The sequence below is a fragment of the Hirundo rustica genome, chromosome 8 (genome assembly GCF_015227805.2).
Source record: "Hirundo rustica isolate bHirRus1 chromosome 8, bHirRus1.pri.v3, whole genome shotgun sequence".
NCBI classification, from domain to species: domain Eukaryota; kingdom Metazoa; phylum Chordata; class Aves; order Passeriformes; family Hirundinidae; genus Hirundo; species Hirundo rustica.
In genome coordinates, this window is record NC_053457.1 from 6,497,493 (window position 1) to 6,525,336 (window position 27,844).

Genomic DNA, 27,844 nt, shown 5'->3' on the forward strand with positions numbered 1-27,844 from the left:
TGTAAAAGAAATAACAGGAAAAGGAAGGTGAGAGCAAGGATGCCATTAATGACTAGAACTCCTGAAATAATAAAGAATGAGATTAATATGGCAAGACAGTGTTTCCCCATATATTAAAATATTACTAATTGCCCCCTGCAACTACTTAACGGCAGGACATGCAAAATATCCGTTAATTCTCTCCTATGGTTGCTGTTAACATCCTTGACTGAAGAGCAACGGGGATAACACAAGAAACACAAACCTCTTCATCAGGAGAGTGCCATGGAAACAGTCCTTGGGACACAGATTTTAGAATCTGCGTGGCCACCCAAAGGAGAAACGGAGGCACGAGCCAGTACAGTGACAGCTCTCACAACAGTCACAGGACTAGAACTATTAACAAACAGTTAATAAAGATGAATTCTACTCCACTCATCACACCGCTCTCCTTTTCATCGATTACCATCCTTTTTGACAACTACTCCACTAGCAATGTACTGACTGGGCATATTTTATGCACAGCCATCTACTGTGAAAACTGCATCCCAATGAAGGATATCAGTACAGCAAAATGAAATAAAAACCAACAAGATCTTACTATTGATTTTCTCCATCCAGACAGACCAGACCTAAATTCCCTTAGCTTGAGAAATCTGTTGAGATAACTCTCCAACACAGCATGATTACATTTCATTTAATGACTTTTCTGAATGCACGCTAGGTCCTAAAATAACTCCTCTTGTTTTTCTGAATATCTTTTAATAAAGCTGTTCTGGATGTGTTGTGATTTGACACCTAAACTGGTTACAGTGAAGCATTTTTTTATTTTTATTGTATATTCTGTTACATTAGAAATAAGTTTATTACTCTATAAATAATTAATTCAAAGGAGCTTCAGTTTAACAGCACCTAATAGACACAGTCACTTAAGGCAGCACACTGGCAAATTTCAGCTTTAAATCAGAAGCTGATCTCTCTTCACATAACAAAATGGCAACTACTCAGAAGAAAGTATCAGTTCTAAGAAAGTCAGGCAGGAGCACTTAAAAATGAAGTCAGCATGTGCCAGTAACTTCTGTACTAGTTTATTATATTGCTTTTTTGTGCAGGGAGGGGATGTGATTTGTTTCAGTCTAATCTAATACCCTTTATTTCAACAGAAGCTAGAAGAATTAGAAACAACTGTTTCTTCCTCAACAATTTGCTGTGATAGAAGCTTTATTTTTCAGGTCAGCACTCTCCATTTTTGATTGCTCAATGGGAGTGTCCCAATGGCTAAAAAAAGAAGGCTCTGAAACTTCAGGAGATAGAAACTGCTGACTACTTGGTGAAGGAATAATGATTTATATTATATGAATAGGGACAATAATTGGATAGCAGGTTTTACTCAAAAGAGCCTTAATTTACCGATCTGACATCAGAAAGTCATAATCCATCGACCTAGCAGCAGAATGATGGATTATGACTTTTTGAGAACATGTAGATATGTCAGCTTCATGAGCATTCCAGGAATCGTAGTCCAAATTGTTTTACTGAGATAATTCGAACAATTTCAGCTTTGTCCAATAAAGCTGATACACTAATATTTCAAAATACGGAAGTTCTGTTGTTTTTCTTTTAAATCCTAAAATTCCTCCAACTAAATATCACAGGTTGCCATAACTTGAGATTGAAGATTTTGTTTTTTAAAATTACTTCAAGTCCTGTAATTTCTAACACAGATGACAACAAGTTTGAAACCTAATTGCTTTTTATGTCAAAAAAGTATTCTGTTCAAGTTTGGAGGCAAAATAAACAAGGTGCAAAGTGAGGGATTAATTATCTTGTTTTCTTTCAGGAAAGAACTGACATATCCTATGCATGTTTCTCTCCATGGGCTACTTAAAAAAAAAAAAAAAGTTATTATGTGGATTTAGATAGAATGCTTTATGAAAAGAAATAATACTCTTGCAATACTAGGATACCTAGAGGTTGAAATGTACTTTTTATACAGAAGCTTTTGACATTTTAAGTTTAAAAAAAAGACAGTTGGAACTTTCCTTTCCTCATAAAAACAAATATGGGCTAAGGTTATTGAATAAAATATTCATGAAAGTCCCAGAGATCATTTCATTGAGCCTTGAATACTTACTTAAAAGTAAACCACAATTTCATTCATAAAATTCCATTGCAAAATCTTCCACTGGCTTTCTCCCATTACAATTAAGTGAAACCACCTATCAATTAACAAATGCAACATTAGACTAATTCAGTGGCTCAGATGGGTAAGACTTCTTCCAAAAATGCTTGCTGCTTCAGTGAAGTGTTGAGAATAAAATAAAATTCCACATTAAATGTAAAATATTACTAAGTATTTTCAATGTATACTCATATTAAAACTATAAAAAACCTGTGACTAAAACATCTTCCAGAGGTATAAAAACTTTATGATACACAAGTAACAAGGGCTAAAGGGCCAAAGAAACAAACCCAACCAAGCCAGGGTTGCATATTTCTGTATTTTTTTTTCCTGGAAATTCATTTGTCTAGGAGGCAGTTTCTCCTTCCCTGGTTTTTCTCACCTTATTTTCCTTCTTACTCACGAAATGTTTTAAAGGGGTTTATTAATAAAGGAACTACTAAGGTGAAGTTTTTTGTCTGATTTTTCCCCGTCTTTTGTCTGTGTTCCTGAATAAAGGTACAACAGAGGAAATGTCACAGGGCTCTTTTATAGTGGCTGAAATAATTTCTTTCACTAAGCCCCATGTATACATTAAGTAAAGACATCCTGGGCCCAGTGTCAGCCCAGATTACAAAGCAAACAATGACAATAACAAGACCAAAGGAAGGGGAAAAGCTGCAGGAAAAATCATGCACTTTTTAGAGCAGACAGAAGCAATTTACTTCCTTTTGACAACTAAATATGAAATGGCTAAAAAAAAAATCACTGCCATGTTCCACAAACTCCTTCCTCTAAACACGCCTAATGTTCATAAAGGTCTCACATAAAGCAATCACATCACTGAAAAGCAACTACTTCTTTAAATGAGCCTTAAGCAACAAGCACACTGCACAACTGATCAAAAGAGAGAGCACCTCATGCGATTAACTTTTCTGGGGAATTACCATTGGCAGGCTGTAATTACTCACTTGGAAGGCAGTCATGAGGACACCGTAGCCAACTGTTCTCTGCCTGTGATTTACATGCCTGAGGTAATGACCAGTGGCCAGGATATCAGTGTGGCAGCTCCCTTCAAAGAGCCTGTTGTGCAGCACCAAACCAGGTTCACTATTACTTCATCATCAGACCATCTTCTACCTGCATTTTCTTTGGATCCTTTTTGACCCTAAATATTTACCCAGCTCAACTCAATGAAGCTTATGCCATCAAGTGAGAACAAGTAGGGCAGGTACAACCTTTCCAGACAGAGGGAAGACTACATCCTCAGAACTGCATGCAGGGAAGACAGGAGTACATTGGGTATCTCCCGATTCCTCCCCTGTTCTTGAGGTGTGCATTAGTCCTACCCTTTTTTCTTGTTATTCAACTGGTTGTTTCCTTTCCTTGTCTCTACTGACGTCACTAATACATTTAATGTATGTTTATGAAGCACCAGTCAGATGTTAACTTTCTGCCTCTAATGACGTGTGCTCGAACCAATGACCTTGAAGTGCAAGGCTGTGTAGATCTTTACCATTCCCTTGATAGCCAGGCCTTTATTCACCAAGTTTATAAGCAAAACCTGTGTGCAAAGGGAATGCTTACTCACAATGACTATTATGGCCCTTCTGCTGGGGCTGTACATTGCACTGAAAGAATATGAGTTATAAAGTGCATGGGTTAGTAAAATTCAAATCAAGCAAATGTTTAATATTAAGCCATTTCATCTTTTTCCAAAGTTCAGCAAATTTTTTACAGACCACTGAAATTACACTTCAAGCCCTAAGGCTTGCAGTGTTGGAGCCTGCCTGATTAACATAATTAAAAGAATAGCATAACTCAAAATTTATTAAATAATAAAATATACGCAGACATTGTTTACTTCCAACTGATAGCAAGGTTCTAGCTAAAAATTTGCACTGCTTTGTAATTGACAAGTTGCTAGAACACACCCCCTTTTTCCTGCTGTGCATATGATTAAAAAAGCTGAGGTTAAACACAGCAATAATTAAAAAACAAACAAACAAACAAAAAAGGAATTCTATTTTTGGTCACAGTGGTGCTTAGTTCTTTCCTCTCTTTTTTACAATAAGCAGGTGCTGCTGAAGAGGTGAGAAGTCTCATGGTAGGAGGACATTGAGCTTGAGAAGGGCAGAAAAATGCTTCCTTGGAAAGAATCATCCTCCCTTCCACAGTCTCTACATATCTTGTATTGCATTTTTCTACCTTAGCCAAGCTATATCCATCAGATTACTGGACATACACGGACTGTGAGACCTGATCCAGAGGATTGCTCAACAAGGGCAAAGCTGACAATTTTACACGGCATAAAACCCCTGCCTTACACAGTGCTGGTGAGCCACTCACACCTGCATGGCCACAGAGGGCTCCCAGCGGTCACAGAGACAGGTTTTATGGGATTGAAATCTTATTTTCTGGATTCTGAAATGACTGAAAAAATGCCTATTTTATCTGCAAGTGTTGCCTGCTTATCTTCATTTTCGCCTGCAACAATTCTGCATTCTCCTTCAGCCACTGCACTGATCAGCAGCCCCTCCCAACACATGAGGAGGACAGCCAACGACAAAATTAAAACAAGTTGGCAAATGTACCTATATATACATATTTCATGTTAGCACAGTTATGCTTTAGAAATTATGGCAACAGCAATAGAATTCTGCTGCTGTGATCATGGATAATCAAAGCAAGCGAAAAGAAAAGCCAGTGCTGAAATATTTTCAAAGGTATGAAAGTCTTTACTGTTGTGTAATTTAAATTTACTTGCCATCACATGAAATTTCCTTTCGTCTGCGTGATTAGAATTTAAATGCTCCCAAAGTACATTAACAAATATAATTCCCGTTATATTGCAGAAATGCTGCAGCAACCTCCTCTTAATGCTGAAAACTAACTAGGCTCCTTAATTTGCTGCAGAAAATACAAAGCACAGTTAGTTAAAAATGTTTTCAAATGAAGACTTATTTGGGAATGACCCACAAGATGGATCAATACAGCACTTTCTACTGTACTTATACACATATACCCACACATCACAAAGCTGTAGCAGTATTTACTACAACTGTAAATATGGGATGTTTGCATTTTAGAGAGAGTACTTTTAATGTAATAGTTTTTAGTTTGAGGCCAAATTTTGCCGACATTACGCAGCATGGTAGTGTAGTGTTTATTTTCAACACAATCCTAGCAGTTCCCCTGAAATTACTCGGGGCACAGTGGATTGAGGAAACGTGAATTGAATGGTAACTCTTAGCTGCTCACTCAAAATTTATAACTGACAACAGTAACAGAAGGACAGACATTACCAGCCTTCTCATGGATTATCGCATGATAAATTTGTCCAAAAGTCTGCAGCCCGAATTCTTTAATTTTCAAATTCAAGATGTTTTGATGAATAGAAATTACTGTTCCCTGAAGACAAAGTTCCAGAGCACATTAGTGTCACATTGAAGATTTTATACAGCCTGGGTAAATTGGGAAGTAGTTGACAGAATCAACCTGCATGCCCAGTAAACATGAATCTGCAATGCCCTGCTGAAAACCACTATTTATTGTAGCATTGGTAAAGTTTAGTGTACTCTTTGTGAGCAGATTTAATTTTTCCCCACCGTGCTGATCTTATCAGATTTGACACGCGGAATCCTGTAAGTAGCACAAATCTATAAAAATGACCTTTTACGTAACTGAATTCCAAAGAGCATGAGTTAGTTTGTTAAGTCATGCTACCTTTTCTTTACTCTTTGTCCATTCTTTTCCGATTGATTTGGTGGAAGGAGAAAATGAAAATAAAAAAAATCAAATTCTATATGTCTGTACAGGTTAGAGTTATTGGTGCCTATCTGATTAAGCAATTTATTTTGCTACTAAAATTGCTAGTATGTTAACAGAAAAATGTTAAGGAAGAAAGCAGATTTGTCTTTTTAATTGTATCGGTTCACTACAAAATGAAACAAAACTGAGTCATGTTATGGTCTGCAAAGCCATAAATGTATTAAAATGGCAATCAAGCTCTGAAAAACTTCAGGGCTTAATTCCCAATTCCCAGAGCAGCCCAGTCCCCCGTATAATACACCTTGCCCTGTTGACCATTTAATGTATAACCTTTAAACTTTCCTGTTACCTAAATAAGCTTCCTAACCACAGACTTCTGCATTTTATTCTAATGCATATGGTTTGCTGCTTAATAGTTTGTGTAATGTTCCCACTACTATGAAAGAAAGAAAAAACCCTAGCAATCCAGTAGACAAATTCTCATTTTATCTTACACTTGTCAAATATTAAGATTCTCCGAGTCTGTCAGATTTCTAAGCTTGTCTAATGTCTTTCAATTGTATCCAAAATTAATAAAGTCTATCCATGCTGTATGATTTTCCAGTTGCTCTGATTCTGATTATGCACAATAATTTGTAATTTAAATTCACAAAGATGTGCCAATGTAGCGATGTATTTATGTTGTCAGTTTTAAAGGCTTGGCCTTTTTGACTCTGATACCAAAGCCCCACTTTTTCCACCCACTATAAAGTTCCAGTAATGCTTGGACTGATCAATTACTGCTGGTAATTTGATTATGTACCCTCTTTCTTTTATTATTTACCCATTTAACTGAGGATTGATCAGAACAAAGAGACAATTAAATATACTGCAATAAAACCAGTATGACTAACAAGAGTAGGAACTGAAGACAAACCAGCAGTAGGTCAGAAACACAGAGATAAGACTGAAATCCTGTCTTTAACTACCCCTATTGTGTTTGGCTGTGTTAGGGTTACAAAGAAAAGGATATTAATTTTACATTCAGTAATTCAGAGAGGTCTATTTGCAAGCAAGGAGGACGGACAAAAGATAAAATCTGTGTCACAGCAAAATAAGTAACATTTGGCTCCTTACTTCCACCTTGACAATTTCTTGATTTCTCAAACAAAACATGATTGTTAAAAAGAAATTAATGGTTCAGTGCACAGTTCCGTGAACCAATTGACTCAAGGGGTCATTCTCAAAACCAACAGAAACATACTGACATATTTAGAAAGTCCACCGGAGGGCACCACAGTGGACCAACAGTAGGATTATTTTAAAAAATTAAATGCAAGGAAAAAAAAAAAGTCATACAAAAAACCCAGCCATCCCTCCCCTCCCTCCCCCCCCCTTCAACAACAACAACAACAACAAAAAAGTCAGCAACCTAAGCTCTAGCCCTCACGTCCTTTTAATCTAGACCTGCCAGGACAACAGTATGCTAAAAGTTGAACACAGTCTATTGTGAGAGTAAAACGTCTAAATATTTCAGTAGAAATTTGACCATTACAGGTAATTTAACATTTCTCTAAATGTAAGCCTTCAGCTACATCCTAATTCCTGAGGAATCCAAAAAGCGGGCACAATATCTTTCTTAGAACAAAAGAAAATCATTAAGATCCTAAATCTATAACAGATAGAGACACAAATGATAAATGGGCACCATGAATACGAAATGAATGCTAAGAAAAACGCTGAGAGAATGTAAAACAGATATTCAAAGTAGAATAATCTCCAAGTAACATCCCTAGCACTCTTCTATTTTATTACACAAGAGTACTATATGCATTGCTTGCAATGTATTGCACTCTTTTCACAACACACAACATGCAGTAAATCTAGAAATAGATCGGAATTCCAGCCTGTTAATGCCTGAAACTTGCCCACAGCCTTAATCAATGCAAAATTCAAGATGTCTCAAGCACAGGATGTTCTCACAACTCTGAGACCATATTTGGATGGCCTTCCTATAAATGAAGCATGCAACATTCATCTTTATCACTTGCAATCTATGCCATTTCCTTAGATTGTGTTCACAAGCCAAATTTGATATGCACACTCAAAATAAACGACAGTGCAAGTGCACAGGAGAGATATTTTTCCTTGCCTAGTGTTATTTGAATAGAACAGAAACAACACATCAAACAGGAGTTCTAATACTAAGAAAATAGTCATATGCGTATCAGCATGTAATTCATGCAGAATGTCCTGTTCTGCGGGAGCAGTAACAATATTTTCTGCAATATATATTTACAATATTGTGGGATTCCTGTAGAACCAAACAGAAAGTCAGAAGGACCACTTGTCATAAAAGCAGAATGCAGAAAGTTGAGGTATTTCAGCCAAAAACATCGGTATTTGTTGAGGTTTTATCCTGGACACAGTAGCATCTGCAATGAACTCTGCAGAACCTACATGGGCTCTGACATAGGCTTTGCAGTCAGAGGACAAAATATGAGGATGAAATTGTCTTTAAAAAAAACCAAAAAGGGTGGACACTCACCGCATAAGCATCTTAAGGTCAGCCAAAGTCTGCCCACTCTAACAAGTAAGAGAAAGCAAACATTAGGTATATAAACAATTAAGTATTTAAGTATTTCTTGTCTTTGCTTTAAGTTGGCCAAGAGGAGATTCAGGATGTGTTCACTACCAAATTCTCAACAGTGCACATGAAAAGCCAAAACAAAAAATGCTTTTTCATTTAACTATGAAGAACACCAAAAGGCTCCAGCTGCTGTGTTTTCAAGCCTGCCCTGAGGAGATACAGTATATTCTACCTCTTCAATGTTTTCTGAGTGCTCGAAACACATAACGAAGTCTCAGCTTCCACAGAAATGCAGTGGATTTGTGGGAGACTCAGGCAGCACAAGGTAGCTAAGGCTGATGGAAGTCTTTTCCCAAGTCAGAAGAGGAGACAGTGAAGTTCAGTGGGCTGGAGCTGGAGGGAGCTGGCCATCAGCCCACACTGAATGAATTTCCACCCTGCCCTGCCGCTAGCAGCCTGCAAATGACGCCTGCCTCGGGATCAAATGGTGAAGGAAACTGCAGACAGGAGAGAAAGGGGCCAGAACCAAGTCCCTGCACTGCCACATCTGGGCTACTGCAGCCTGATCTCTTTGAATGCTCACCAGGTGCAGGGGAAGGAGGGCATGGAGAGCACACTGCACCCAAGTATGTATATGGATCTCCTTCCAGTACCATTTGGCAGCTTATTCCCATATTTCTGGTGCCTTACAATATTGTTGAAGTGTATTCAGACTCTCATGCAAGAATCAAACATTACGCTTTGGATAAACTCCATCCCTTTGCCAAATGTTTTCCTCATTTAAGCCCTAATAAAAACATTTTGAATGATTACACTGAACCTAAATGGTGCGGAAGTCTTCCAAAAGTCTAGTGAGCTACAAAGAACAAATAATACAAATGCTGAAGAAAACAGTTGTTTTGTTAATATTCTATTTACACAGCTGGATCCTTAGGAATTTTATCCATCTGTATATTTAGTAAGCAAGGCAAATTAATGCTTAGAACTGGCATTTCCTCAGTGAAAAACAAACCAGTAAAATGTAAAGGCTCCCCCACAATCTGTCTCTCTCTGCCCCATTCCAGATAGACACGCACGCCTCCCCCGAAGCCACGAACCACGAAGTAACTGGAGAGGATTCTTCACAGACAGATGTAATTTATAACAAAGGCAGGAAAAGGCAACCCTAACACAGAGCTTGCTGCCCTTCCTATAAAGTTCACCTCCTTACCAAGAAAAAGCAGAGAATAATTTGTTTGGTTTCTTTACTCAACTCCTTTTTCTTTTATTGTGAAAAGTTTCCATTGTCCTTTTATGTTTTGATTATTGAGTAAGTTTAGAGACTTGCCAAATAGTCCTAGATTGTTAACAGACCACCACTATTTAACTTTGAATGCTTTAACAAAATAAAGGCACAGTTCACATTAATATTCAATGCCCTCATTTTATTTATTATCTTTCCTTTGAAATTTAAACAATTTTCTTAGCTAAGGTTTATTAAATGTAAACCTAAGTAGCAATATAAGTTACCTCGCATTCCAACCAGACATCCTATAAAACTTAGCCTTCTAATGAGTAACACCACATTTTGCTGAGCTTAGCATATTTCTAGAAAATCAAAATAATGTTTCAAAAATTAAATATTCAAATACATCAGATTCAATGTTCAGTAAAAATACTTCATGTTGTATCTTATGACAAGCTGTAAAATTCAAGGTGGAATTAGAAGACATACAAACTTTCTGGTGCATTTTAAAAAGGAACTTTAAAGGATTGTAAAACTTGTCTGTTATTTAGACTTGGATTACATTTGTCCTCATAACATCAACTAAGCGGATGAAAATTTATTAAAATGTATATTCATTATAAATCATCATAGTAAGGAAATGTCATGCTATTTATTTATATGAATAAGGTCAACATGTTATTCATTACATAAGGTCACAAGATATATGAATTTGATACATAAATATTCACTTGTGGGGATACATTCCCATGAAATATCACATCACTTGCCCATTCCACAGATACTCTTATAAATACAATTTCATTTTCAAGACGATGAAAAGCTGCGGATAAAGGTAATGCATACAAAACTCCTGTTAATTGTAGTATAAGGTCATGGATCTCTGTCTGCTAATTACCAAAAATTATGCAGGAAATCTCGGAAATTGGACAGCTGCTCTGGAAAAGCAGTCTCCAGTAAGTCAAACTGTACAGGCACCAAAATGGTACCTGCTGGCAAACAACTTTTAAAAAGGGCAGCTAAATTTGAACCAGCAAAATATAAACAAAATGTGGCACATTCTTGAATAACTGCTTGATCCCTGCTACATTACATGGAAGAGCTGAACACTGAAAATAGCATTGTTCTGCAGCAGACATAATGCACTGGGCTCAAAATAAAATGTGTCTCTTTTTTTTTTTTTGGCGGATTCCTTTCAAGTTATGTTCCTTGAACTTAAAGTTGAGTTACTGTGCAAATAGCTTTCTGCCAATGTGCTAGCAGCAGCCTACCTGGCTCTCACCAGCTTATGTACAAAGCCCTTCCAATGGTTTGCCACGCTGGCTGATAAAGAATCCTGTTTTCTCAATTCCTGTCTTCCCAGCAATATACCCTATGGCAAGCTGAGGACCCCTTGATCATGTGGGTCTTGCTCCAGCAGAGCCAATTACACTGTATGGCACGAGGATGGAGCTGGGGCTCTGAAATGGTCTTCAAAAGCACTGCATTTGTGTCAGGGAGCTTAAACACAGACATGTAAGAATAGCAATTCTGTTAAGTGTTTATTTTTTTGTTTCAAACTGGAATTAAATCAAACTGTAAAATTCTCAGATTCTGCTGTGAAACAAAATTACTGTTCTTTGCTCAGCTCCAAGTACTTTTTTTTTCATGCTGGTCAAGTTAAACAAGTAGAATTCCAAAAGGGCATCAACAGAGTGAGCTATTCTGGAATACCAGAAAAGTAAACCAAAATTTGTATCCTATATAGTCTGCCTTCAGTTACTTTGCTTAACCACTATAAAATTTCTCCAAGTCAATACATTTCTGCCAGTCTCAGTGTCTTCTATTAAAATTTACATCTTGATTGATAACCATTTTTAAACGTGCTGTAGTCCTCTGATAGAGCACTTCATCATTTGGGTCATAGAACATTCTGATGAATAGCAGAAACAGGCTGTCATTAATGCACTGACTATCCTTCCAGTCAAAGCCTACAATTCCTAGCTGACCTGCATTCCAGCAAATAAACAAGCCATTACTGCTCTTATCACTACTATGTATGTTTATATATATACAAACACAGAAAGTGGAAATCAAGCCACGTTCTAAATAAATAATTTAAAAAAACTCATAGAGCACATCTGTGTATATATTAATTCCCGCATAGTTCCAGAAATGTTTTCCTGCCAAGAATTCAAGGTTTTTTCCCTCTCTGTTATATCATACAGTCAAAAACTGTGATGCTTTGTCAACTGTACAACTGAACTAAAAAATGATCATGAGCCTCAATTTTTTTCTTTTTCTCTGGTATCTTTAGCTTTTCATCCTCTAGGGTGCTGAACAAAGTGACCCCAGTCACTTTTCAGTTTAATTCTGTGTATGTGAATAGGTCCATTGAAATTAAAGTTCCCAATTTGTTAAAAAGAGGCGCTTGTTGAAACGCTGGCTGGGTCAGAACCGTGGTGCTCAGCCCATGTCAGCTATTTGGCACTTGTCCTGCCTGAATTCTTTTCTTTCGTGACTTCACGCATGTTACTGAGTTAAAAAGCAGGCTTGTTTTGTATTTGATGTTTCCTAAGAAAATAACTTAAAAAATGTTTTCTTAATCATTCTCTAAAGCATTGTAAAAGTACTCAGCACAGGCTTATGAATCCCTCCAGCTCTCTGGAGCTCTCAGCAGCTTTTAGGCCAGAGCAGTTCAGCTACCAAAACTCAGGAATGTTAAAACTGCATTAGAAGACCATCAGACTGTGGCCTACACGGAAACATAACTGCTAAAGGTCAGTGTAGCTCCCCTACTGACAAATGAGTATACCAACACAATCTTTAGAAAACAAAGGTTGTTTCTACTAGACAACAGATGCTTAAATATTTGAAGTAGTACTGCATACAATTCCAAGAGACTCCACTTTTCATTCAGACTAATCACAAGTCCTTCAAGATCTCTGGTTACAGCCAGAGAAAGCCTCAAGATCAAAGGGCTGGATACCTGTGAATTTTGTCAAAAACCCACTGGCTCTCCAGCTGCTTACTTCAGTAATCCGGGCTCGGGTACAGCACACTTCGGTAACGGACATCAAAAATTTCCCCTCAGACATCAAAAGATCAAGTACCAGTTTTAAACATCCATGATCAGAAAATAATGAACCTACTCCTGAAGCTGTAGTTTTGATCATCATAGCAGTAAAGGCTTGAGGAATATGTTGTGAAGGAAAAAAAAATAAATAAGAGCATGGAAATGAAAGAGAAATGGAATGTAACACAACATCAGTTTATCAAAGATACGTGATGCCAGACTGATTTCATAGTTTATCAAATAAATAATTTTCTAGACAAAAGCAAAGTGAGAGACAAGACCAATTTATGAGTGGGCAGGAATACCATACAGATGGGACTGAACGCCCTTGAAGTATATTCACTCTTGTATTCAAAGACAAATTGGGAGGTGACATTGTGGGGACTTTTTTTTTTTTTTAAAGCCTACAGTGCATTGGGAGTACCTCAGCTAGAAAACACAATAAAAAAGGAGAACTAGAATAGCAGATACACAATGAGATAGCCACATGATACAGGTATAAAATGTGCTTCTAGGACCTATCATGTGGGCTATTCCCAGCAGAGGAAAAGAAAGCACTATTGATATTTTCCAAGGCCTTGCTTTTATCTCAGCAACAATATTATGTCAGTTTGGTCACTTATGTTCTATCAGAACTGATTTAAAATGGAACAATTATAGAAGAAGGCCAACAGGATGACAAGAGGCTGGTATGGATGCAAGCACATGTGTATCAAAACCTACACTTACAGCAAAGATTAGAGAAGGCTGGCTTGTCTAGCCGAGCTGACTGAAGGATGACAATAAGAATGCTGTCTCTTTATACACTAGAAAAATAAACACTGGGGATGGAACAAGAGCTAAAGGTCAGTACTGGCACAAATTGGCACAAGGACAAATGCACATAAGCTTGTCATGAATACACTCAGATCAAAATTGAAGTTTTATAACAATTACAGAAACCAGGCATCAGGGAACTTCCGAACCGAAGGAGCAAAGACAAAAAAAAAAAAAAAAGTTAACTCTTTAAACTGGAGTTTGATGGGTTTCTGAAGAGGATTATGAATTACAAGAAAGCAGCATGAGAGCTGACAATTGAAGACATCCCTTCCAGTCCTATGCTCTTCTTGATGTCTTTGCCATGGTGATATTTAGAAAACAAAGCTACAAAAAAATCAGCTCACTGGTTTTTAGGGACTAAAAATATCTGAAACCTCCAGGCTTTGAAAAGAACTCCATTAGCTAGGGAATGAGTTTCTGCAATGTGAACTGATATGCTTATGGAAACGTTCTGGTTTCATACATCTCTAAAATGCAGTTCTCAAGAGATCATGAAGCAAATTTGTTTAAACAATGATTGATTAACCAGTCTAAATATGCAACACCTAATGAGGATTACATATCAAAGTCAAGTCACAGACTTTAGGGCTTTGCCATCAAAAGAAAAAAAAAAGCTTTATTAGCTTTCAGAAAGCATATTCTTCCTATCCACCTCCTTAAATTCAAACAAAGAAGAGATTTTGTTCAAACTTAAAAAAAATCCCAACCCAACCCACAACTGGATAAGGACCAGACACAGACCGAAAGCTTAATGCTTCAGAAGGTAAAGGAATACATGGAATGAAAGCATTAATGGAAACTAATTTGGAATTCTAAGTACAGAGGATGATATCTAGTGACTACTCTAATACTGAATCTGCACTGCCATTAAATTTAATCTTCGATATTTTTATTGCAACCTGACCCACTATGACATCTCTAAAGAAAATTACATTGTACACTACTATTTCAAGAAGTCAAACTTAGCTAGTCATCTGGGCCATAAAACAGCAGATTACTCCATCAGGCAGGCTAAAGCAACTAGGAATAAAACTAGATTTACCAACCACATTATTTTTATTAGGAAATGTTTCAAAGCAGACATAATCCCAAAAGACCTTAGCGTCATACCATCCAAAAATACACAACAGAGAGCAGCAAAAAACAAGAACTGCAGTATAAGCTACAATCTGTAAAGAGAAAGAAAAAAAATTTGCAAGATATGTTGTAATATATCATCCTATCAAAGCAAAATAAATTAACTAAATGTCAAAATCAAAAAGAATAAAAACTTCTACACAATTCATGCATTAACAATTTAAACCTTTGTTATAAGGTCTGACGTGTTAATAGGAAGTGCTCCATTGAATCCCTGCACATCAAGATTTAGTCTGTACTCCTTTTGCTTTCCTTGAAATTGCGAGCTAATATAGATGTACTAAATCACAGCTAGAGAGCAAAATGTCCAGAACAGGCAGAGGGAAAAAACCAGTATCTTTAACAGCAATATTCCTGAGGAACTCTGGTATGGTAGCACTACATGCATTTTATTTTGAATTAACACCACAAAACAGCCAAAGCACAGCTTCTTCTGTATTCATTCAAAATGGGGGGAACTGCTCATAATATTAACAGGGAAAAAAAGCAATTAATTTACTTGGCAATAGCAACACTTCTCAGCAATTCCTTGTACTGTCATGTTTTCTAACAGGTATTCATGCATATATAACATATAGGTCTTTGTAGATCTGGAATGAAGGAGAACTAAGGGATTTGATAGCTAGAAAGGCAAGTTTTAAATTTTAAATACTGTCAAAGTAGGTTAGAAGTGTGATGTGTGTTTTATCATCTAACCAAGCATTTATGTCTTTCTGTTTTAACCTTTTTTTTTCCTAGGCAATATAATCACCTCAGGCAGTTTGATGTTTAAAGGCTTTAGCCAATGCAAAAAAAAAGAAAAAAAAATTTAAATTAGCCTGGCATTTGTTACCTTTTTTAAGACTTGAACACTGTCTGTGTTTTACAGAGGTGGCTTTATTATGCTAGCTGCATCAAATGCAGAATATTAATCAGACTGTGAAGCTCCACTAATTATGTGCTACATTTAAATAACTTAGATTTTGTTAAGTGGCATGACCACAGATATTGTATGCATAATCTGAGTTTTGAGTCATTTCCCTCTTCTTGTCTGATTTTATTCTACACAGGAAATGATAGGGTCATTTGGAAATAACTGCAGTGAAAGATGAAAAAGGAAACTTGATTGAGAACACTGTATAATTGCCTGTGCTAGAGAAAAAAAAAAAAATTCCAATGACTTTACAACCCATCGCTGTAAGATTTCTCTGGAAAATACACACTGTGGCTTCCCTAAAAGGATATCCATTACAACACTGAGCACAGCTTTTATTTGTTGTAGCTGCATCCCTTTTAAAGAAGCAGATCTTCTCCTGAGGCTGCTGGGCTTTTATTCCGTAGGTAAATCTTTAGCACGCATACTTGCTGAGCTACAGCCATTTCAGTGGAAGCAAATCAATTCCATTGAAGCAAGTCATTTCACTGACTCGTCTCAAAGTGTTCATTTGCAAAAGGAGATAATGCTGTAGTTAAGCTCTTGGAACACTGTGGTTCTTGTTATTTAGGCAAATCTGGCTATAACAATTTACAGTGTCCTATTCCAAAAGAAGAGGCTTTTATTGCTGAAGCTAAAGGAAAGCTTTTTAGACATTATTTTATTTACACTCAGCTTAGTCAGGATCACATACAGCTTTGGGCTGTGGTGTGTCTGCAGTGGCCTTTTTTTTTAAATTTTTTTCCTTTTGGTAAGATGTTGGCCTACATAACAAGGCAGCAGCCAAACTTTCAGCACAGATTTACTATCTACTTTCAGCATATGAATTCCCCGCTGATCTCCTGTTCCCTAAGCAAATGCACTGCAGAGCAAGCGACCACAGGTGTGCTCCTGCCACAGCCACACACACCAAACCAAGGCAGCCCAAAAAACTCTGTTCATCTAAGGGACTGCAAAAGAGAAGTAATGGTCTCTTTTATGCATAAGAATCTCTAAACAAAACAAAGTTACAGCAAAAGAAGTCTATGCTGAGTTCACCTCTCCTCACATTTTAACACATAAAGCAAGTGCAAATAATGCCATAAATTTGTATGTGCAGCTTCAATACCTTAAACTTTTACTTATTGAAGAACAATGCATCACCCTATCAAAATGAACTCTAACAGAATATAAGTATTGATTTTCTTGGGTGTTGGAGTGTAGTTGGGACAAATTAAAAGCTCTCTGCCATGGAGCTCAGAATACAAAACAGATGGATTAAAGTGATGTGGCACCATAGGTAAGAAAAGGCCAAAAAGGAGTTAGAGCAAAAGATTGTCCATGCAGGGTTTTGTGACAGTTGTAGCTGCAGATGGCACTTGTTGCTTGGATGAAATCACCATCCAAGTCACTCCCTGAAATCCATTTCTACCAGAGGTGCTGGTACCCTCAGCAGAGCTGGTGCTCCCCAGCAGAGCCTGCCCAGGGCAGCACCTGTCCTGCAGCTGGGACAGGGCATGATCTCACCCACCCAGAAATGAGACTTCAGAAAACACAAACGCATTTCTTTTAAGCTAGTCTAAAACCTTCTAAGATTCATGAGTCAAGTTTATGCAAGAATTACTTAATCAAAGCCTCATTAAAATCGATTTTACCAATTAAGAAGTGCTAACCACCCATTGATCTAATTACCTAATATAAAACCTCCACCCTAACACAGTAATCTGAAGATCTGCTCTACCTTTGTATTGACAGTTTTGTCACCTATTTCATCACAGTTGGAATTTTAACCCACCTTGTAAATGACAAGAATAATTTCTAGATATTTGCATCCATGTCAAGAAAAGCCATTTTAATAGTATGGCTACTAAAAAACAACATGGAAAGCAATTATCCCACATCACCAGAATCAAAATACAAGCTGAAAGCATAAAGGAATATTTCCAGTGCACTAATTTTAACTTCATTGTGTACTGATAAGCTAAAATATAAGTACCATTAAGAATATTACACTACTGTGCCTCTCTAGGCAATCAGCTGGCTCCTAATACAAACTTAAAAATGCAAATAATTTTTAATGTATTATAACATATATCCTCAAAAAGCACAGTCAGGCTAAAGGAAGATTTATTTGATTAACTGAACCTGTCCATTTGATTAAAGGTCACATTCTGCATCAACACATTTTCTTATGTACTTTTTCACACGTAAGTTAGAACACACGACAAAGCTCACTGTGAAGCAAATTCACTATTGTTAACTGAACTCTTTCAAAATGCTCAGTTTCTAGCTTGCTTCTTTCTTTATATATTCTTTCTTTATATATTCTTTCTTTATAGTCAGTATAATTAACTCTTGGCGGCTACAGCAGAAACAAAACTCTGTACATACACATGCAAACATCTCCATTAGGGCTGGGGTCACACTAGGCATGGTACAACATTTCCTGATTTTGACTGCTGATTTTAAAGCAAAGTCAGACTCACGTTGCTAATTCAAATTACATGCATCACCTTACAAATACCTACACAAAAGTGTTCCTGATTTAACACAACTAACAACTTAACCAAGCAATGCATTTACACTTTTTTGAAATCCCAAATTAATTTTGAATATGAGGATCAAAACATCTTAACTCACGCTCTTTAATCAGCTGCTTTACGTTAGTAATGTTGGGATGTTGACATGAAGTTGCTTTGAGCAATATAAAACATATGCCATGGTGCACTCGTTAAGTAACTCTGCATAATGAGTTCCATCTATACAAATGACTCACCTCATTACTTATCACAGGTTCCTCTCTACGACTGTGGAAGAGGTACTCATATGCTTTATAGTGCTTAAATAAGCTGGAAAAAAAAAAAAAAAAAGATAATACAGACAATCACAGCTGTAAGTTTTTGGAAAGATAACAATATTACAAGTTTTGTTAAACTAAGAGTTACCCTCCAGCATGGTAACATTCCAAATTTTAAAAAGAAACAGTTGTTTAACTTCAGATACAACAAGCAGCCTATTTAGTTTGCAGGATTTATTATCAGATGGCTGTAAAAAACACAATGCTGTACTTAAAAATACATCCACTTAGTCCTTATGAAATTGAACTTTGAGAAGACAAAGTTCTACTCTGAAAAAAGTAATTCCTGAAACACTTATCACCAGGATACTTATGCCTCTATTATCAGCAATAGCAGACAAAAAGGAAACAAAGCCAAATCAGCTTTCAGATTCTGGGATGGGCTGCCAGTACAGGGAGAAAGTTTGATCATGGAACACCAAAACAATAAAGAATACAAGTATTTATTCTCTCAAGGTCACTTCGTAAAATCAGTGGGGTATTTCTTTCCTCAAAGAAAAAAATTAAAAAAACCTAGCTTAACACACAGCAGTTTTGCATAATACAACAAAAGTAACCTTAAATAGACTTTGTCAACGGACTAAAACATTTATCTTCCTTAAAACACATATGGTTTTCCATTTTACATGTTTTAAATAATTTTCTTTGTTTCCTTTTCTAATGATCAATGATATAGCATTTGTTTAGCCAAAAGTTTTGTTTGTCACAGTCCATCTGTTACAATTAGTTCTTCTCTTACAATCATGATACCGAACTCCTGGCTGCTGTCACGTCATTTTGACACATGACTTAAAACACTGCTCTGTGATTTCATAGCAAGTCCAGGTTGAAGAATGATTCCAAGAATTTATCTCCTACCAGCTGTATCTGCGAAAGGCACAGCAATATTTGCAGGGAACATCTGTAACTGGTTCCAGTGCTTTCTGCCTAGGGACAGGACACAGGTTCTTTTCCTGGGAGACCCAGCAGCTGGGGCAGCGGTACCTTTGGCTTGGTACTGCCAAGGCCCACGTAAGAGAGGCTGCCCTCCCCCAAACCCAAAGCACACAGGCAATTAATTAGGTTCTTACAGTATTTGCAATTTCATTTAAGTACACTTTTATTGCAGCACTTCACCAAAGAATTCCTGACATGTTTCAGTGGAGACACAGAAATTATGTTTAAGGAGAGTTCAGGACTTAACCTGGAAATGACTCACACGATTTATGTAAATATATGTCCCCTTTCATACACACCTGTCATTTGGTAAAATTCTAACAGGGATTATTTGAAAAAAGACAAAAAATATTTTATGAAGATCACAGACACACAGGAAATAAGACATATATCCTGCCAATTGGATTGGCAGAAATTAGTATTTCAAATTTGTTCTCTTATCCTAGTGCTTTGGAAATAAGCCAAATTTACAGCACCTAAAAGTCAGTTGTTTTCTTTCCCTTCCCCCCTAAATGTGTTATGATATTCTTTATGGACTATGTTACAGGTATGTATAATTTAAAATATATACCCAAACATATAAGTAGTTATTTTTAGCATTTCTGAATTTAATGTCTTTATTTTTCAATTGATCTCTGTTCAACCTGGCACCCCTAATCCTGTATGAAGTAAAAAATTCCTCCATTTAATGCTTTTTAAATAAAATTACATAAATTAGACAACAGCATTTATTTAGAAAAAATAGTGTTGTTCTCTTTCTTCTATCAGATATTATACAAAATATCCCTTTTCGTTTCTATTTGCTGTGAACAATTTAAAAATTCCATACCAGTGTTTCTAGCAATTACACAGAAATAATTTTACTTGTGTAAGTAATACTGGTAAGAATAGGCCCTCTTATGATGTCATATGAGAATCTGAAGGTGATTAACGATGACATATTTCCCCAGCTCCACTGCTTCCTGAAAAGAAAATGTCAGGAGCTATGTTGATGTGTGTTTGCCCAAGGAGACAAGATAAAAAGATGATAACTGTCACCTTCCACCAGACCTGAAGGTGTCATTGTAGCTGCTGCACAGTTTGTGCCAATGTGGTTAATAATTTGTCCCTGTTTCCATTATAAATCCCGTGGGTCTACAGCTCATCTGTAAAAATGTGATCTGAACTACAACGTGTCATACTGTCTTGGGTAGGAAAAAAGCTGCCGCCTTATAATTTAAAATTAAACAAGAAAGAATGTATTGAACTAATACATTAATTTGAATTGTAATAAAACTTAACCTATTTCTGAGTTCATAAAGTTTAAAGTACACTCATTTAAGTGTGCCAATTCCATCCTTATTTGGAAAAAAAAATATTCCAGTGACTGAAATAATGGATTGCACAAACTGGACACATAAGATGCATTTCAGTGTATGCGTGTACGTCCATGACGTCGCCACAGCACACACTTGTAATAAATTGAGCAGTTTAGACATATAACCACATATCTGGTGGCTCAAATACCATTCTGCTGCAAAAGGTTTGCAGCTCAATAGTATTCCTGCCCAGCTAATACTTTCGTGGAAGTAGGATGGAGCACCTAATCTCTTGGATGAAATTCTTCAGACTGCGAAGGAATTACTTTATGGACAAGATATCTCTCAATGGATAATTTACACAAGAGCTATAGACATGCTATTTGGAAAGAACATTTGTTCCATATAAATACATAAAAGACAGACAGGAAGACAGAAGTAAAAGGAGTTGAGACATCTTAAATGCCAAGTTTCCTTTTAGTTTAGGGCTAGTACTTGGCAGGACATTAGTTTGCCTTGACTACAGAAATTTGAGATTTAAAGAGATGTTCCCATTTGTTATGGGAAGAACCTTAAGTGTTTTACATTTTCCATGAAAAAGAAACAAAAGAAAAAAATCAGAGAGCAGGAGAAAGAGACATTTTATAGCCCAGTGGTAAGAGAAATTGCCTGCAATAGGTTTAAATCCCCATCTGAATCCAAGTACTCTAAACTGGAAGGCTAATAGCTACCCTAGTATCTTGCCTTTCTTCAAGAGAAAATACTTTTCTGCATTCAGGAAAACACTCTAAACCCCCCCCCCCCCCTTTACTGTATAAAACTTTTCCTAAAGAACAGTCAGAAATTTCCCAACAAATCTACATACGGATCAGTCGTCATCTTACTCAATTTTAATGCCTATCTGCCACAAATCCCCCCCACCCTCCATCACCCCCTCCTGGGTCAGAAAATGGGCTGAAGGGTTACAGGTGCAGTTCAGTGGATGAGCATACACTACAGGAGTAACTCATTCATTTTCCATCTCCTTGCCCCTGACATTCATGGATGGTTAAACAGCTTGAGAACCATTCTGTCCATCATATACTGTGAACAGGGGTATGTCAGTAGAGCCACTGCCTTAACCACAGCATTCCAGTGGAAGAAGGTGGGTACATATTACTATACAGTAAAAACTTTATACAGGGGCATTACTGCTGCTATCAGATGCAGTATTTTTCTCAAATAAATACCAAATTTACTGCTGTTTGCATCTCTTTCTGTGTCTCTGTTTAAAAGCTGAGACTCGTCACAAAACCTTTTCACGTACATACTGGATTTTTGCTGATTTTGAAATGCAACGTTTTTATGACTCCTATATGATCGCAACCTTAACTCTGTAAGTACAAAAGTTTAAATCACTTCACTCCACTATAACTCTCAAGGCCAGATAAATACTTAGAGTAACAGACTCTAGATAAGAACTAAACAAGATAAACAACATCTACAACTTTATTCAGATAGAATCTAAAAGCAGCCTTTAAAAGCAAAACAAGAATATTGTCCACACACCACTCTTTCTTCTTTTATCACTTGAAACAAAATCCAAAAGGAATATTTTCAGCATAATCTTACCTTTTGATAGACTTCCGATTTAGATTTATTTTCTGGCCTTTGACATCTGAGGCCAGATCTTTACTGCTCCTTGCACATTCTCTCTTCTTTTTCATGATTTAAAGTATGGTGTTTGCAGTATGTTGGCACAGTAGGAAGATATCCAGTAAAATAACAGCACAATACTAATAATAGTAGTAGTAGTGTAATAATAGTAATAATAATAAAATTGTTGATGTTGTTGTTCCTGTTAGTTTATCAGTCATTTCCCCACTATATTAGATTACTGAAATAAGAACAGATTCTGTAGAAATAAGTACCTGGTAACCAAGTAGTCAATGATTGCTTTCGCTTGCTCAATGCTGAATGAATTCGGGTCAAAGACTGATCTTTCTTCTGACTCAGTTTCTCTTATTCCAGTCATTGCTCTTTCAAGTTCTTTTAAATTATCTCCCAAGGTCATACGTTTGCCTGCAAAGCAATCCCAAAAACCAAAACCCATGTATAAACGGGACAAGGTGGGACAAGGTTTTTTGGCCCATCTTAATTATAAGACTTCTTCAAGTTTTAGTTATGACCTATCACTTAAAAACTTAAAAACCATCAGCAGTCAAATGCTTCTATGGCCATTAGTCTCATCAATAAAGAGTCCATTAAAATTCCACCACAAAACCACCACTCTGCCTCCACAACGGAAGGATCACAATAATGGGTGTTCAAGACACTACCTCTTACCTATGCTGAGAGAACCACAGGCAAATTAATATGCAAATTTGAGAGACAGAGCATGTTTTTCTTTAAAATAGCCTACTGCTTATGAATTGTAAAAGATTATTGTTCTGACCATGCCCCTTGCAACATAAGCCATTAATACAGGAACAGATATTAAAAAGGGTGAACATTTTAAAGTACTTACAGTCATAATAGATTGAACACGAATATGCATAAGACCCTGGATGCATCATCAAACTTGGAGACATTTTTGCATCCTTCCAAACCAGAAAATTACTTTACATTTTTACCCTGGAACTCAAAACAAAATGCCAAAACAGGTTGGAATTATAATTTAAATTCTCTTTGATAACTGTCCTGACAAAGAGGACAATCTGAAATGTATCAGTGCTTGCTGAACCTATGAAAAGAAAGGATTCATCTTTCTGATTTGCACACAGTGTCTGCCATCACTAGAACCACGGGAAGTTAAAAAAAAAAGCTTCAAATACAATTCATTTTTTCCTTTTATGTCTACAAAAATCTACGGAAAGAAAAAAAGGGGCAATATCCACTAGTGGTGAAATAGATTTTCCTCATCATTTTATGTCTCTACTGATACATACCTTGGTTTTGTTGTTTTTTGGGGTTTTTCACAGAAAACAAGTTAAAACACTTAGAAGACTTCTGTTCTTTTATAGTTTGGCCCTTTAGTGGTACAGTAATCAAAGGCTTGAAAATTTTACCTCACTTTTCAGAAAGAGAGGCAGCACAATATAAATAATCAGATGGGAAGGGACAAGAAAGAAACGCAGAGAACGCAGAGGAAATAGAAGCCATAGGAAATGAGGAAAAGCATCAGAAGCAGAAATATCACCCTTTGTAGGGAAGTAAAGGCACATAACAGGATCACTCAGGCCCTGAGTCTGTTGCCAACTCATCCAAATTTTCTCTTTCTTCTGCACACCTGATTTTCAGTCCCAACCACCTGTCTCAGGAACACTCATGCAGCACTTCTCGGAGGTAAGGAGCACTTTACCCTCAATGGACAGAAGAGAATTCAAATCATGTAACTCATTCTGACTCCCCATCAAGCAAGGCCTCCAGTTTTCCTTGCTGCTTTACCAGCCTTAAATGCATTTCTACTACCCTCCTTCTCTAAATCCATTCTTCCTGCTCAATGCTACTCTTGCTATTATGACCAAGTCAGCTTAATTCTCCAGGCTGACTGGGGCCAGTGCAGGGAAAAGAAAAGAAAGGGTCATAAATACAGAAGACATTAGAATTTTGCTTTTAGTTGAAATGTTTGGTAATTACAAGAAAATTCATCTCAGCCCTGGGCTGTGAAGCAAATATAAGAAGTTTCCTGCAAGCATTTAAAAACTACATTTTCTTTCTCTAAAAACCATATATATCTTAGCCAAATCTAAATGTATTTTCACAGGACAGCAAAAAGAAAGTTCACATTTGCTTGCCAAACCTTTATCTTTACCTCAAAACACCGGGGCATTAGACCTGTTAAAAAAAAAATTTAAAAAAAAATACACAAAATAGGTTATTTTTCTCACAGCCTCTGTCTGCCAGCTTACTGAACTGCTTCAGCTGCAATTTTATATATAAAAATTCATCAAAAGCAGACAGGGCCATGGAACATTTCAGCTTAAAGAGTTAAAAGTTTGGCAACGCTTAATGCAAGCTGACATTCCTGAAAAACATCAGTCAGCTTTAATAACTGGTTGTGCTACCAGCCTGTCGTGTACACATGTATTACATGGTCTCATAAAACTAATTTCTGACGGGTTTCCATTCTGCTCCATTGTTATAGTAATATAGTTAGCATATGTTAAGATACTTTCTCATTGGAGACAGGAAGGACAACTGGAATTCCAATGATCATAAAGCACGTACGTATTTTGTCAAAATTCCAAGCCAGAAAGGCCCTTGAACTAAATTACAGTGAAAGAGTATAATAATTATTATGGCCTTGATTTTAAATATTCGCTTTCTATTTTGAATGAAACTGCTGAGTCCTTTCACTCTTCCTCTGGGATGGACTTTTCTCAACATAATCACCTTCAAAGTGAATGTTAAGCAAGAATTAGAATCTCTGACAAAGAAGATTTTAGAGGACAGTGCTACCATTTTTTTCTGGCTATTTCATTCCCACTAGACCGAGCTTCATGCTTTGTGGCAAATCTCCTCCACAGGAAGGAAAGCCACAGGAGCTACGGTCCTTTCATCGCCATTTTTCATCTTTAGCAGCAATGCCAGTTTACTTCCCTCACCAGTCCTTAGTTAACCTATATTCTGTGCCAGAAGTGCAGCATTTGCCATATAGAAAGCTGAGAGTTGACCTCCAAGGATAAAAAAAATATAATTCACCTGCTGTAATGCTGCAGGATGTACTGAATATCTCGAGCAGCACAGAAATGTGCCCAAGGCTATAGTGAGTCAGTCACTGAGAAATCTGGAATTGAAATTTAGGAGTTCCTCACTCTCATTCTACTGTAATTTTTACTTCTTTTACCACAGCAAAGAAAAGGTGTCTTCAGGACCTGGTCCATTTGTACCACGTACTGTACAAACAAAGAATGAGGAATATGCTACTCAAAAGACTTGAGATCTGCCAGTAAGAATTAATTTCAGGCACAAGGTCTAACATACAAACATTCGAGAGGAAAATAAATAATTTCAAAATTACTTGTAATTAAATATCACTTTATTAAAATGACTGGGAAACATTCTTGCCTTCCACTTCAGATATTTATTTTACAATTCTTAATTATACTTACCACTGAGGTTCTCCAAGGCAAAATTTAATAGATCCATGAATCCTGAGAGCTGGATAAGGCTGAAGTTCATTTCTTTAGCCCACCAAAATCCTGCAGTATAATAATCTAGTAAAACAGATTCTTTGAAAGATGTCTTTAGTTGTGTAAGATTCAGAAATTCTTCCATCTTCCTAAAAAAATAAATTGCAGAGTAAAATAATGAAATTAAAAAATAAAGTACAGATTCCAAAGTCTTACTTAGTCTGCATGCAATTATATCTATAATGTTACCTATAACATTAGTTGCTATATTATTCATATGTGCATACGTACATAATTTCTTGAATTTAGCTATCTCAATTCCTAGATAACATTTATGATCAGAAGACATATCAAAAAGTAAACAATTACCTGCACATTGCAGCAGGCACTATTGAAGTGTTAAGATATGACTAACAGAAAAACAAAAGAGAGAGCATTACAAAACCAAAGAGAAATACATTGCAAATTCCAGAGGAAAAAAGAGCATTTCATCAGGAATTGGTTTGTGGGCTGAAATGACACAACTAGTCTCCACTTTCCACTATCAGGATTTCACTCTGATTTAGATAGTTTTACAGTACTAATAAGATCGTGTTTCCATTTCAAGATTATTTTTCATGTGGCCTCTGAAAAAAAATTCCATTTGAAAATGAATGTAAATAATATAATTACTGAAAGTAGCTAAAATATTTAGAAGCTTAAATTGTACTTCCATAATGGTCAAAACATTTAAAAAGAGCCTTATCCTGTTTTACTGGCACACGATGAAAATTCTTCCACTCACTTTAACTTGCAAAATTTATGAAAAAATACACTCCCTCGTAGGAGGCCATACTGTTGCTGACACATTTATGTCCACTCTGTCCAAACACAGAATTAGTTACATCTTTTATAATAACTCTGTGCTTTTTTCCACATGGAGAGAGGGGACTGGGACTAGGACTTGGTTTCACTTCTTCCAGTATAACTTCAGCCATGTCTCAGGTAGTTAGGATTTACATTAAAGCAATCCTTGGCTTCTTAACTACAGCTGAGGACACAGGTGCCAGTGATCACAGTTTCTAGTCCCCTGTAAAAAAGCAAGGTCTTTCTAAGCCCTGCTGCCTTCTCACTCCTTCCTACGAAGGACATTAACCCCAGACCTACTGACAGCAGCCGTTAGATTTTCAGGGGTTTCACCGACACAGTACAGGTACACTGCCAAATGAGATGAGTTTCTTTCTTTAATTAAAGCCTCAATAGCTAACAGAGTAAAGCATATAATCCAATCACTTTTGTTTAAAACATGTAGTCCTTTGTTCTGCATGACAAATTTGTACGGCTGCACACATGCAAGTCGGTTAAAAACACTTAACTGTGTCCTGAAATAGAAGTGGAACACGGCCAGCTGAACTTTCCAAGGTTTGAAACAGTCCATATCCTCTCCCTCTGAAGCTTCTGCCAACTCTGTGTTTTCATAATCAGAGTTTCTCAGGGATTTAGATTTTCTCTGATTCTGCTAACAATGCGAGTGCTCATCTTTTCAATATTCTGTAGGGCCTGTCACTGACAACGGATCTGTACGTGACTGAAATGATGGGGCATTTAGATTTCCTAGTTACCTTCCCTGCTTTTTCTTTCTTCAGAGGGCTCAAGTCTTACAAAGATGGACAGCAGTACAAAACTCCCTGATAGATGGGAATGCTGGACATCAAATCTCTCATAATGAATCAGATCTATTCTGATTTACTATCCTTAGCCGTAGCCCTCAAACTGCTCTTGTAAACAGACAAAATTCACTGTGGTAAACAAAATTTTAATGTTTCTGCTGAACTGCTTAGTGTGCATAAAATACCCTGTACCTATGCTCCTTCCAGTCAGATGCAGTATATACCACACATTCCCCTTCTAGAGTGAGTATATATAAATACATATGTGATCAGCTGAGACTAAAAGAACATAAGATCTTTCAATGCTTTTTTTTTTAATCGTAATGAGAAAGTTGCACAAAGAATTGTGTCGTTAATCACATTTTAATCTCTGTGAGTTGCA

General features: G+C 36.7%; 1 protein-coding gene across 8 annotated transcripts in view; it reads right to left on the reverse strand.

Moving 5' to 3' along the window:
* Positions 1-27,844, reverse strand: part of CABCOCO1 (ciliary associated calcium binding coiled-coil 1) — a 76,896-nt gene that overhangs the window by 41,005 nt on the left and 8,047 nt on the right. For 6 of the 8 annotated variants that reach the window (XM_040071753.1, XM_040071752.1, XM_040071754.2 and 3 more), the window contains 3 exons: positions 25,793-25,962; positions 22,610-22,760; positions 18,385-18,457 (listed from right to left, as the gene is read on the reverse strand). In XM_040071753.1, the coding sequence (XP_039927687.1) occupies positions 18,385-18,457; positions 22,610-22,760; positions 25,793-25,962 (394 nt within the window). Of the gene's footprint in view, positions 1-8,438; positions 8,477-18,384; positions 18,458-22,609; positions 22,761-25,792; positions 25,963-26,597; positions 26,710-27,844 lie in introns of those variants that run through there. The other 2 variants (XM_040071756.1, XM_040071758.2) reach the window with 2 other exon arrangements.